We start from the raw sequence: 14,625 nt of genomic DNA, 5'->3' as shown, positions 1-14,625 counted from the left end.
AAGCCTCAGTAGGGAAAGGAGGGAGGAGGGGGGCAGCAGGGTGGTCATGATGGTGTGGGTCAACACTGTGAAGGGGGCGGGGTAGTTGTTCCACAGAGAAAGACATAGAAATGGTGCCAGAAACCAAATGGTGCTTAGTCTGGCTTATGTTGTAACAACAGAGTTATCCAGAGGAATCAGCATCTAATTTTATTAGTCCACATGTGGCCATCTTGTAGTTCTGTGCTAAAACCAGATGTCTGTAATACTCTTTCTCTAGTAGTAATTCCCTTTGTGTTGCCCACACAGTCTATAAAATGTGAGCCACTGACCCATTTCAATTGAGACCCACTAACCCATTTTTATTAATTAATAAAGAAAATAATACGTTTGTTGGACAGATCCAAAACTGTCCAGGAACAATGGTTGATACACTGCACTATCTTACAATTCAAATTTTACAGCTGATGGAAATGTGAATACACATTACTAGTAAAATGTGTGTTTAGTCACTATAGCAAGTAGAACAAATGTTTGAGGCAGAATTTTTAATGTGCCTGGAATTAAAGAGAAAGCAAGCATCTGCTGTCTGTAGTAACAGCTTAGAACTGAAGAAAGAGCTATTCTTGGAGGAAGAGACAGTGTTATACACTGTGGGTTGAAAGTAAGCCAGATTAGACAACAAAGGCTACGGAAAACAGTCGATTGGCTGTTTTAATGACTGCTTTAAAAGAGATTATGGGAAGTGCAAAAATGCTCTTTGAATGCTGCTTACAACTTTGATGTTTACCAGCTTCAGTTAATGTACAATGTACAGTATCTGTGAAAAATGACATCTTTGATCGATGTTAGAGTTAAGCAGAAATGCAATCTCACTAAGCTTCCCATTGTTTGGCCTCATTCTATCACCTTTTACTGTGCTCTGCCGCACAAATAAATTAGAGGAAAACGCAGCATTGCCTTTTCTTCGTGCCATTTTAGTATGTAAATGAGTAGTTTGAGTAATATGCTTTGTTTCACTTTCCAATTAGGCATCCTGTTTGCTGCATTAAAGTTCTGCAGTACCAGTCAGCACACGTATAGCATGTTGAGAGTTTTTACAACAGTTAAAATACAATAAAACCATAAATAAAGTGAAATTATGATTAACATGCTATGTAACCATAAAGCATTTTAAGATCATTTGAAGTACCAATGCAGCATTTTTGTATTGATGACATCATGGGTTTATAGGCTGCTATTTAAACATCCTTTGTGTATTCATAGCTTTCAAGTCTGTTTGGCTCAATGTCCCAGTGCTGCCAGCAGTATCTGTGGCATGGTGCAAAGTCTGACTTCTTCAGTCCTCAGACTAGCCCTGTAATGGCTCTGTTGGGACAATGTAAAAGTGCTTCTTCAGCGCTCATTAATGGAGCAAATTGAACAGGTCTCCAGGCCTACTTCTGTAATGAGGACCCCCTCTTCTCTGCCCCCTACTCCCACGATCATCCTGCAGTCTATTGTTCACCTACAGTTAGGGTCAGAGCTGCCGAGCAGTAATTGTATCACTCTGACCCTCTTTTGGTTTTTATTTTGTCACAGGCACCTGCTCTTTATTGGGTGCAGGCCATCCCTCAGGTTGTAAAAGCCACAGATCCCCCTCCTCCCATACCTACAGACAGAGGTGCTGCCTGCCTGCCTGCCAGCGATCGATATGCCACTGTCGTTAACTGGATTTGTTGCTGTGGTGCTTGCTTATGAGGCAGCAATTAGAGTGTGAAGTGGCAAGGCCAGGGTACGAGGCTGTGGCTGTGCGAGGTTTGGCCCTCGGGGATGAAAATGTCAGGGGCACAAGCCCAGTTTCATTAGACTATGACGATCCATACTGTCTGTGTAATTCATTTTGCCTAAGGGGGTAAGAATTATTTGTGGGAGACAGTTAGCAAACAGAGAGAGAGGTCACAGGTTAGGAGTAGCAGTGGAAACTTCCTCGCTGTGAAATCCACTTACACCCTGTGGAATCTACTTACATGCCTCCATTGTTTTATTACCAGATCAGTGGTTTGAGGGGAGCATAGCCTGAATGATACATCTGAACTGCACCCTTTTGTCATGTAACAGCTCAACTGTCTTTTACAACAAACTAACAAAATCAATCTATCCTTCAGTAAGGTGCTTCAACATACAGTATATTCTTTTGTGGAGTAGCTTTTGCCAGTCATTCCCTAAACATCATCACCTGCTGCTTGTAGGCATTTGTGTTTCTGTTCATGTGTGTGCGAGGTCATGCCTGAAAATAATTAAAGGCCAGCATGGTTGTGTCCTGCATCTTCTGTGTCAGACCATCACTCAGCTCAGATTGGTGACATTGGGGCATTTATGGCGGTTGTGGTGCCCCGGAACCCCGCCAGTGTCTGGATATTTTTCTCCCCCAAAAGGGTCATGGTGTCCCCTGGTTGAGCATGCGGAAGGGGTGCCCTAATGTGTCATTTGGGACTGACTCTGACCTAAGGCTCTAAATCACTTTCCATTTTGGGGGACAATTACGTTTGAACCGCTGATGTGCACTGCCTTCAATTGATTCTGTCGATAGCACTCAGCATACAAGGGCGGGGCTGTCTATTTAAGTGGAATACCCCTCAAATTTAGAGTCAATGTGTTTTATTCAATGCAGTGGTCACGGGCATTTCAAAAGGTATCGATAAGTGAGAGCCAACTGATTTAGAGACTAGACTAGACTAATATTCTGATTTGTTATTTCATGCTGCTGTGGCAAACTTATGTAGAAGATTGCTTGTATATACGGATGTGATCAAATGAGCTTACTACTACAATGCTATAATATTTGTTCCTCATTCACAACCACAGAAGTCATCCTGGGTAGTGTTAAATTGCTCCATGGAGCTGTACACGACAACATGACAGACCTGCATGCAAAAAATTTTTTGGCAACAGGGGACAACAGATGTTCAGATTGTCCCAAGTCACGTGATTACCAAATCCGAATATTGAGATTAATGTTTTCCCTCTTCTAAGACCTGTCTGAAGGTGAGGAACAAAGCAGACAATTTTAATAACATCAGGGGGTAATGCTGTTTTTGTGGTCATGACAGTAGCCAGTTCACAGTGTAGAGGGGGACAGGGACATAGAAAAGGTTTTTGTAGGAACGAGCGAAGCAGTGAGAGGAGCAGTTTTAATTCTGGGCTCTGTTCCAGAAGTGAGTGAAGAGTTGAGAGTGGAACGGGATACATATTTTGAGTGTAATCTTGACTGTGTGCAAGGAAGAGTAACAGCCTTTTAGCAGAAATAGGTTTTATTTTAACCTGTTTATGCACATTCATATTCCCTGAAAATGGGCTTTTGCTGTAAAAGGTACATTATAATGTTCAGTGAGCTCCTGGACTCCTGTGTGTGGCGCTAATTGGCGGCATCAGATGCACCGATACATAACGTACAAGAGGTTCTCAGTTGGATTCAGGTCTGGAGAACATGAGGGCCAGTCAGTGGCATCAATGCCTTCGTCGTCCAGGAACTGCCTACACACTCTGGCCACATTAGGCCGGGCATTGTCCATTACAATTATTTGTTGAGCACCCCCATATTGGCAAAATGGCATGATCCTGGTTTTGCTGTGAAGCTTCGACTGTGAGATTGACAGTCGAATCAGGCTCTGCCAATCGAAGCATCGACTCGACTATTTGGGGTCAGCCCTACAATAAACACAGACTTTAATAAAGAGATACTACCTTTGTAAAGCTTGCGGTGTAGTTCCACTGTACATTTGCTACCTGCTAACAGAGAAAATAAATTGCATGACTTCCAACAATTGGAGAGTCCAGCAATCCTTAAATACTCTTTATTGATTGCATGCCACCACTCCAGTAGGAGGTTTAATTAAACTCTTAGTTCATGCTCATACCCACTCTGCTTCCTTTAACAAAGAATAAGACATATTTACAGCAGCTAATACAAGGGGTCATAGTGATATTAAATAGGAATAGCTGGTTCACAAGTAAGTAAAAACCCTGTTTGGAACAGAAGAACAGATTCATATTTACAGTAAAGGCTTTAATAAATTACAAACCTTGGAAACAGTAATGAAGATAAGCACAATTTGTCAAAACAACCAATTAGAGAAAATGTACACGGTGGATATGCTAGCACGTACTGTATGTGCTGATGTAAGTGTGACATTGTTGGCATAAGGCAAAGTGCTACCAATCATACTAATGCTACCAACTGATCTGAAAACCTTTCCAAGATTATCTCATTAGCCTCTCATTAAAAACACATTTATTCAGTTAAATTGCTAGCCAAAATAAATACTAGATCTGAAAATATACACTTCATATACTGTCTTCATAATCTTGTGAGAAACTCTGCTGGTTAATAATGGTATGTACAATTACACAATGAATCTTAGACATTAAATGTGCCGTGCCTCCTGTCTTGTAATGTTTATTCTCCCCAACAAGACTTGTAAATTCTTGTTCCCTGATTGAGGATGCTCATGCCAAGTGTTGGGGAGACTTGGCAATTCTTTGCAATAATGTTTTTAATGAGGGGAGAAGGAAATTACTTTGAATAAGTGATGTTGATAGCTTAAATAAATCCATTTGTCCGGGTTGCTTGGGTGTTTATGAGACCAATGGTGCCTTTTTCAGAATTTCCTGCAGGGGTAATGAAAATAAATAACTTCCCATTTTAACTGAGACCATTGTATATAACATTGACGCAGTGGGTTTGCTCATGCCAAATATAAAACCAGACTTATCAGTCTTTATAGTCCGATAAATTGCGCAAGAAAAAGGTATTTACAAACCAGAGGAAACAGAGCAAGCTCAGAGCTTTGTTAATGATGTCTATAGCTGTCAGAGGAGAAGTGGAGAGAGGAAGGACAATGTCCTAACAGATAAGGAGGTTGGAGAGATACTTGAGAAGCTCTTGTCCTCCCTTCCTCTCATTCCCTCCCTTCTCCCTTCGTCACAGCTCAAGTATTCACTTCTCACACATTAACGGCTGCTGCCCTTCGCTCACTGGATGAAACTGTTTACCCTGCCCTGTCATGACAATGCCTAGCACCCTGTTATCAAGGTCTGCCCTAGGTGGGGGGTGACAGCTGAGATGAGTTTTCACATGTGCAGATTAAGCGGCTATGTTCAGGAAAAAATAGGCCAGCTAATTAGCTGCAGCTCTCAGGACTCTGGGAGTGGGCTGTTTTTCACCTAGACTGGGAAATTCCATAAATGACGGGAATGTAGTTGAAGAAGAGGGACTGGAATATCTAATACCAGTGGGAGGAAAAGATAGGTTGACATAAAATAGAAAAAATGGAGGAAGCAGACAGATCATCCTGTAAAGTTTACTTTTGATTCCCTGAAACTGAACACATCTTGCAGTGTACTTTCTAGATTCTGTGATTTTGATTCCTTTGTTGGGTAAAAAACAGTTGTTACCACCTCTGTACTGGAGTACATGTAAAATTTTGCTCAGTCATTGGAGCCACTGATAGGCTGTTGTACAGTATTTTCTTTATCATATCATATTTCTGTTGGTTCTTCATTTTGCTGAGGTATGGTTTGCTAAAAAAAACACATTTTCTTCAGTTTCTTTTTATAAATGATGGTATCTTACGTAACACAATATTTTCTTATTTGCCACAGTTACAACAGTTTACAACAGTCATTTCACAAGTGGGTGGAGCTTAGTTGGAAAAACGTGGGGTGTACAAACGTGCTCTACTCGGTCCCATATTACTGCCTCATAGCTGCTGCTTATTCACATATATTTGCAAACAAAATCACATACTGATGGCTAGTTTATTCAGTGCTTCACTCGACAGGAACAACAGGAAATGACAGAGCTGAAGTTCATGTGAAAAGAAATAATTCCTATACAGTAATCCCCAGTTTTGCAACATTTGATAGGGCACCCCTATCTCTCTTCCTGTGCCTTTCAGTGAACACAGAGGAATGCATTACATACCCAGTTTATGTCCTGCTGATAGAAGCCTCTCTCCACATTGAGCTCAGGTGTCATGTCCTCCATACTTCCTCCATCTGTCCAGCCTCCTCCTTAAGCCCCTCTGAGGGAGTATCAGATACTAGAAAATTTAACATCTGTTGCATTGACTTCCATTAAATTTTTTATTGCTCTGAATAAACCCAGATCTGCCATTATTCTCCAAAAACTTGGGTTCTTATAAATGTCTCCCTGTTCCATGTATCATATTAAAGCCGCAAGCCTAAATAGAAAAAGCAGTCGCAGTTGCTGAGGCTCCACCAGGAGTGAGGGTCTGTTCAGGTTCAGCCTGTCACATTTCTGGACAGAGACTTTACTGTATCCTTGCTCAGTAGCCATATAACCTTTTTGTGGCTGTGTGGATCTTCACTGCTGAGAGGTATGATTTGCATTGTTGGACAATGCATCATAGTGAGAGGTTTGTTACTTTTTCAGCATAATGTGATATTGGGTTGTGTGTATTAAAGACTGGAAGGAGAGGGGGGGGGGACAGATATCTAATAGATCTATGGACTTTATGTCATGCTGAAACTGAATCTGTAAAACTCCCTAAATAAGAAAGTAATATTTCAGCGAATGTTAACGCGCAAGTAGTGATGTGTTTATGAGTTATGAGTGTGCTGTACTGTGCTGTGTGTGTGTTTGTGTCTGTCACTGTATTGTATAGAAATGATCGTGTCTATGTGTGTGCCTATGTGGGTGTTATTGCCGAGGATAGTGCGGAGCAGAGCACAGCTTAATATCTATGTTTGACATAGAGGCCCATTAATAAGGGCCTGATCCGAGCCTAGTGACAGGACTGCTGACAGAGGAGGATCATGGGGAAGAATCATGCCCTGCTGAGGGAGCCTGGGCTGCAGGTAGGCCCATTTTGCCTTCCCCAGGTGTCATTACGGATGCTGGGGAGGGAGCACAGGAGGGAGGGCCGCTACTGACATCTACATTAATCACCCCTCCACACATCGCCTTCCATCCGCACACTGCTGTCCCTCCAGCTCCTAATCATCCCCACACATCCAGACCAAAACCCAGTAAGGGGATACTCAGCCATGAAAGATATCCAGCTAAGAGCTCCCCAAATACCACTCTGATCTGATCATGAGTGATGTTGCTACCTGAACCTCTGACCTGGATTACAATTAAAAACACTTTCCTCTTTCTCCCCCAGACACATACATACAGACAGAGGCAGCTTTGCTAACTCTATACATTCTGTCACTGTCTGCGTTTGATTCAAATTTTGCATTAGAATTGGAAGTCAATTACATGCAATTAAAATGCAGAACATGTCTCTGGTGGAATGTGTCTCCAAACCTCAAGAGTGTGGGCTGCTGTTGTACACACTCCTGATTGTCTCTCATAGATATCACACTAAGGAACCCCCATTGATCCTCAGCTGTGCTTTTATCTACAAAATCATCAACACTGCAGCACTTTGTGTTCACATGGCTTAACTATAAATAAAACACAACAAATCTGGATAAAGGATCCAGATTGGAGGTTGCAGTAATTAAAGGGTGCAGCACTTCAGAATTTAAAATAATAATTTCAATCTTTAAGATGCTTAAAGTTTCTCTATGTTACAGTGAGCTACTATTTTGTGTATTTTTTATATATGTAAATTATTTAACTTTATTTTTTCCACAAAAATTAGCCATGTCACTTGAGAAGTGGACGAGGATAGATGTGGGTCACACCAAGCAGCCTTCCTAATGAATGGTTCCACCCAGGACCCGTCTATGAGCAGATGTCCTGAGGACAATAATGGGAAATTATCTGATTGATTATTAGTTTTGATGTAATAAAAACACGTAATTGCACAAAACGTGACATTAATTGTGGCATGATTAGTTTAGGTTAAAACAAATGATCCATTTCAGCATCTGGTGGTGAACTCAAATTGTTTTTGCAGGGATGGGGAAAAGGGGGGGGGGGGGAGAGGGTAATTGCATAGAGGGTTATGTTTTTTTCCTCCATGTTTTTAATATCTTTGGTTTCATCTGTGTTGTTGATGCAGCCGTTCCAAACCACCAATCTTGCTTTACTTTACCCTCAGTGACGTCATACTTATTTGTATGTGGCTACGCCTCATCTGCACGCTCTCAGTTTGAGACCAAGCAGATGAAAGAACTAATCAACACAGAAAAACCCTGTTTGTCAGTAATATTATGAATGCCACCTTAATGAAAGATCTGTGACGTTCTTGCAACAGTGAAATAAAGCATAAGAGCATATTATAGTCTGTGAGTTATCAGCTGGCTTAGCCCCACCATCTCATTTTTATGTAACATGCCTTGCCGTGAGTAAACAAAGCCTCCAGTTTAATTAAAATAAATCCACTTTCAGCTGATATTTAGAAACCCAGGGAATATCACTGCCTCTGCTACAGATACAGTGATTGAAAGTGGGGAATAAAAGGCTGGGCTTAAGGGAGAATTACACTCTACTTACTTTTCCATCAATGGAGCTATACATTCCATTGTTTATGTTTGAAGTGCGCTTTTCTTCTTAGTAAATTACCTTTCCCCACTTCCATTTTTTGTCTTTATTTGCCTTGAACCTTCAGAAACACTGATGACACCATACATTTCAGTTTGGCTTTGTGTGTGTGTGTGTGTGTGTGTGTGTGTGTGTGTGCGCACACATGCACGGTTGCTCGCATCTTGTAGAATCTAGGACACTATGGAAGCACTGAGAAGACAGCATTTGCATGCAGCTCACAAACATATTAAAGTATGAAGACAAATCACTGTGTCTGGCCAGGTGACAGCACTGCCTGCAATGGGAGCAAGCTAGCAAACGTACAACATGTCGCAGTTCCCAGTAAGGCCTTTATAGTGCAAGCTTGAACATGCAGCTTGACAAACAAATGGAAAGAGAAAAAACATGAGCACTCAAAGCTATTATTAAAGGCAATAGAAGTGGTTGCCTTTGCCAAAGCTATCCTGTCATGGTGTTAGTCTCTATATATTTTATTGGGTATTGAGTATAGTTTCACAGACACCTTCAGGGCACATACTGTGAGTTTTGAGGGCTTTGTTCTATGGCTGACTTTGATGTAAGTCATAAAATGGGAAATCCAAGCCTTTTTGGTTGAGCTCCTGCTAGTGTTGCGTCTGCTCAGGTAAAAACAAAGAGGCCAACTTGTTAGATTGATCTCTTTGTGTTTGTGTGGTCATCATTTAATATGATTATTTCAATATCATTTTATTTATTTTTTTGATTTAATTTTATTAATACAGAATTTGCAGTATGTAAGTTTTTTTTTGGGATAAAATAATAAAGCAATTCTCATTTGGTATATTGTGTGGGAAAATAAAAAGGCAACAGTAGCCTAATTACTATTCGTTGTTGTGTTGTTTTTTTTGGGTGGGGGGGTTGCTGTTTTGTTCAAATATTTACTGTAATTGATAGTGAAGTGAAGCAGCATTGAAAGCATGGCGACAAGACTATTGCTATAACTGACACCAGTAGGGGGAGCTCACAGCTCATAGCTCACTGCATAATAAACTAGTGGGACAACATGAAGAAGGTTGCTGGGCAGCAGTGCAGATCACATACACGTCTCCCCACCACCCCCCCTCTATCTCTGAACCTCAACATAACTTGGGTCCTGACTGCTGTGTCCAATCATATTACCTACATTTCTCCATAATTACGAATAAGACTGTAATGATTTTTTTTTGTGTGTGCTTGCTGTATTCTGTCTTTGTCGACACACTTTGCCCTGAAAAAGACATGTATGCAATATTGGTATGCAGAGGTGCTACCTCTCCTCGTCTTGGTGCAGGGGCTTGGTCAATCAGTCATTGATTTCTGACAGAGATCGTATTTACAATTCTGCTTCAATATCTAAATACATTAACATCCAATTCAGCTTCCTGTTTCTTGTATTTTTAATGTACATACAGATATGGACTCCACTGATTAGTTATTTCACCATATTGTGGATTACATTGTTTAAATCATACTATCTGCATTATTTTCTTTTCTAAATAAGTTTCCCTTTATATAAAGCTATTCTTGTTGGCTGGTTTTTGTGTGTGTATGTGTGTGAGGCAAACAATTTGTGCGCTAAACATTTGTCACATTTATTTATGGGTTTATCATCCACACCAATACATCTCTGCCCAAAATGATTGTCTTACCTGTAGCCTAGTCTTCATTTCTTCATAACTACATACAAATTTAGACTGAGATCCAAGCACTCCACGACTTTTACTTCCTCTCACCGATCCGTGTTTCGTGCAAGTGCGTCAAGCCTTCAGTGTGGTGTGCTGCGGGCTGTGCCGGGTGCGCGTAGACCGTGCGCTCCTAGCGGCAGCGCTGTTGAAACCAAAAAGCAGAGAGAGAGAGAGGAGGAGGACTGACTTGTAGTACGACTGTACATTTACGGTTCTTTATTCCAGGCAAAGCACATGGGTCTTTTGGGAGCTGGTTCCCGTTGTAATAAAACAACTTTCTGGGAATGCGTGAGAGTTGAAGGCTGGTTCCCAGTCAGTGTGTCAGCCGAGCCATGTGTTGAACTGTGGAGACATCGCTGAAGATTTGAGCGCTGCCAGAGACGCGTCCCGAGGACCCGCGGAGAAGTGTATGATTGTTTTCCATTGTGGACTTTTTAAATTTTATTTATTTTCTCTCAGGCTCTGTGGGCTTCAGTTTGTGTAGTGGGTCATCTTGGAGCGATATCAGAAATTGCCGATGAACTCACGGGGTAAGCAGGGATAATACTCAAAGACCGAGAGTTTGGTTCCAAGGTTTGGTGGATATGAACACCCCGAGCAGCTCCGGGTGACCTACTGTGAAATGGATCCTCTCAATTCCTGGACATTGAAACTGGCTTTTGTCAGTAACTAGGACCTCTCCATAACTCCCAGAAACACGGAGTAGACTTGCTTATCATTTTGGACATATTTTTTTCTGCAGTGAATTCGAGGATTTGCGCGCCGCCGTGGATGTTTTAATATGCTAGTATGGGTCCGCTAGCGTTCATCCTTGTTGGTGGATTACTGTATTTTCAAGTTGATGGTAAGTTCTTCAACATGTGTTGTTGTGTAAAAGTTCTCATTATAGGTAGCTTAATAAAAATCTTAAGTTCTGCTTTGCACATACTTCGTTAGACACTGTCCCTGGCATCTCACTCCCCATGTTTACCTAGTTTTGATTTGTAAGCAATATTTTAAATGTCTGTTTTTGGACTCTGGTTTGCAGGAAGCAAATACATTTCATTACTTCACTAAGTTCTGATTAATAACGACCTGTCAAGTTGGCAACCAGTTATTATCAGGGAATACTGTTAATAGGCTAATCTTGTGGGCTTGTGACTTAAATGTGTATTGCTTCTTCGCAGTAAATATTATCCATTGCGTTTTCATTCAAGTAATTCAAAATAAAACATGAACAAGCAGCTGAATTCAACAGATAAATCCTAAAGTAAGGGCAGATATTAAGCAGATTTTTTTTCTTCTGATGCAACAGATAGAAGAAGCTGTAGCTTATGCAGTCCCTGTTCTAAGTAGTAGGCTGCCTATCATTAACTGATAATCAATAGTATTACAAGAAAGAGCAACCAGAAAACCTGGTCAGATTAAAGCAAAGATGTGTGAATATGAATGATTCTCAGGTTCTGTTACAGAGGCTACAGGTTTTATCTGTAATGCAGAGGTGGAGAGTGTTTTGTTAAATGTGTTTTTAATTATGGTAAGCAAAATAGGTCTGTGTATTTAGGAGGCAAAATGAAAAGCAAAGCAGTCTTAACACAACAGAAAGTTGAAAAGAGGCTCACTGGCTTGCAGGTGTGTGGTGAGCACCCTGCCTCTGCAGGGTAGTAGGGTAGTGCTGCTGTGGTCATTTGGCTTTAGGATTTCAGTGCTGCAATTGTGCATCATAGTGTAAACCGGCTTAAATTCAAACATGGACAGTGCCCCAGTTTATTACTCCCATTTGTTTAATTAAACTTTAATAATGATGCAAATTAGATGTATACTGTTTAATTTATGTAGCCAAAAGCTTTAGCTCTCTTAGTCCAATTAGCCGCTGAGTCTTTTAATTTTATTTTTAAATTTATGATTTTACAAGGCTTCTTGGGATTCACTGGCCTGCAAGAAAACTGGTTCAATGGAGGAAATAAAAACATCCTAAACTGCAGAGTTAATGTGATGACTTACATCAATCATCAAAATAGGAGGGCTTAGGTGAGAGAAATATACATAAACCTGAAGTCTGATTGAATTGTAATGCTAATTTTGAATTGGACACACCTTTTCACAGTTGTCTCTCACACAAGCCTGCAGACAAAGTGGGGCTCATTGTCATAGAATGAGGAAATAATACTCCCAACATACCCATCCCAACATTATATCAGCACTATGCTGTGAGTGATGATTCACATGTGTTTGCTTTATGTTGTTTGCACAACTTAGCAGTATGTAAAGCCAAGTTTTTGTTGTCGCTGAATGCAAAAGCCCACAAAGCCCAATTTTTCTTTTATTTCACCTGTCAACTCCCGCTTTTGTTCTTGCAAGTTGTGGTTCTGAAGCAGTCCTCATGCTTTCTGTAGTGAGCAAATCAAGTCGCCTTTCTTCTGGGATTTGAATATTTTTCTTTTTCTTTCTTTTACCTTTTTTTTTGGGTGTCTTTCACTCTGTTCAGCCAAACCCACTGGTTGCTAAGCAGTGGCTGATGGCATTGCTAGCTGTCCAGAGGGAGAGGGTGCACACCTCCTCAGGAGCAGTGACTCTTCCCAATCATTTGCCTGTCACCCTCCTCCCCCCTCTTGCTTGCTCTCCACTTCCATCCCAGCAGAACCCACCCATCACCCATGCCTTTTCAGAGGTAATCTGAGGGTCCTTGGAGAGGGAGGAGCTCCCTCTAAGAGTCCACTTAGGCAGACAAAAAGGTCTGGAGTTGTATTCACTGTGCAGCATAGGTAACAAAGCCAAGCCTTGTGAATGGCGTCAGTCACTGTTTAGTGGTACTGTGATTAATACTGCTAGTTTGCAGGAGAGGAAGAGAATAGGTGTGATGGAGTGAGAATAGGGGGAGAAACTGAGTGTGTGTTGGGTCTTGTTGCCGGCGCTGAGAGCGCTTATGCATCTGAAAACAGGGTTACCATACTTTTTAAAGAATCTGATTGATTGCACTTGAAGATATTTCCAGCAATATACCAGTCGGCAGCTGCCTGGTTATCTCTTAAACTCCACGTGCTGCTTTTGAAACTGGATTAGAACATGCTTTGCATAGTTAACATGCACTCCTGGCCCTGTACTATTCTAAGATCTCCTGCATGCTTGTCTCTGATGTAGAAGCTGGTGACATCACGTTCATCTTGGGTGACACTCTGAGAGGTGTTGAAATATGGTCCAACTTAAATCTGTCTAAGAAGCTATGGAGACGGCCCCCCGGGGTCTTGGGTCGCCTAGACAGTGTAAAGCTCTCTATCTGACAGTAGGGTTGTGGTTTCAGTAATGCTGAGTCAAGAGAAACTTAAACCCTGGAGAATGGTTGTGTATGTCAAGGAAAGAAGGAGTGGAGGGAATGAAATGAGTGCAATCAAATATAAATATTGAGAGAAGAGTTGTTTAACAACACAATCTTTTAAAGGGAAATGGCGAGGATGAGGCTTTATTACCAATACACTCGGAGACTTAGCAGCTCTGTTGATGGTCATGATTGAATGAGTGAGGTTTAAAGTACTGCCCTATAATGGAAAGTAAGCCCAGATTAAAACAGTCTAGGTAAATGATGAGGCAGGCTGAGGTCATTGTGTAAGAGCCATGGCAATGTCTCGCCCCAAATGTGATTGTTCTGCTTGAGTTGGCAGCGTTTAGGCAGCGTTATTGTAATTGCGGTTCATTTGCTGGAATGGGGCTGCTGTAATGATGAACCCTCATCTGAGATCTACAGGAAGCTCCTCTCTACTGTCTCCCACAGAATCATCACTGTCAACGACGCCGCTTTCCTCTGCCTCAAAGTGCACTACAGTGTATTCTCTGATTAACATCAAAAAATGAGTGGTGAATGAAGACAAAGGTGGTGATCATAAATGGAAGTGAATGAGCAAGGAACAAAGAGGTTTGCACTTGTCCAATGAAAATCAGCTCGCAGGCCCTTGTGTTTGTGAGTGATAAGTGTTACTTGACCAGTGACGTGGGCCTGTCAACTCCTATGATATTTTAACAGCCATGTCTGGCTACTCCATGGATCACATTTCAGCAGCCATCACTCCACACGTTCAGGATAGAGCAGAATAGACTTTGAGCTCTGCATACTTCTTTTAAGCCCAAAGTACAGCTCTGTGACCCCTCAAAAATGAAAGCATTCACAGCTGTTTTAAATTCTGGGATCATGCTGCTTGATGTCTTTCCATTTTCATAGTGTAGAAGTGGAAAGCAAATGTCATCGTCAGACAATGCACATGGCTGACTTTGTTGTAAGACCATCCGAATGCAGGGGAGGTAATACCATCTTTCCCTGTTTTACCGCCGCTTTATTAAGCCCCAGCCAAGCATACTTCTGACATTTACAGAGCAGAAAAAGGCCTAATGTCTTGATGCTTTTGCCTAGAGAAGCAAAGACAAAAGAGGAGGAGAGATTACATCAGGAAGAAATAGAGGTTTAATGCTAACAGGTAGGCGGCAGTAAAG

At 41.4% G+C, this 14,625-nt stretch overlaps 1 protein-coding gene across 10 annotated transcripts in view; it reads left to right on the top strand.

Moving 5' to 3' along the window:
* robo2 (roundabout, axon guidance receptor, homolog 2 (Drosophila)) overlaps positions 1 to 14,625 on the top strand; it is a 331,192-nt gene that overhangs the window by 155,513 nt on the left and 161,054 nt on the right. Inside the window, exon 1 of one of the 10 annotated variants that reach the window (XM_038694181.1) lies at positions 10,303 to 11,008. The exons of the other annotated variants lie outside the window; for them this stretch is intronic. Within the exon in view, the coding sequence (XP_038550109.1) occupies positions 10,954 to 11,008 (55 nt within the window). The 5' untranslated portion in view covers positions 10,303 to 10,953. Of the gene's footprint in view, positions 1 to 10,302; positions 11,009 to 14,625 lie in introns of those variants that run through there. 10 annotated transcript variants of the gene reach the window in all.

The sequence above is a fragment of the Micropterus salmoides genome, unplaced genomic scaffold, assembly GCF_014851395.1.
Source record: "Micropterus salmoides isolate LMB-PRFRI ecotype aquatic unplaced genomic scaffold, ASM1485139v1 Ms_hic_scaffold_3, whole genome shotgun sequence".
Lineage (NCBI taxonomy): Eukaryota > Metazoa > Chordata > Actinopteri > Centrarchiformes > Centrarchidae > Micropterus > Micropterus salmoides.
Note: the sequence above shows the minus strand (reverse complement) of the source record. Positions and strands in the feature narration are given on the sequence as shown.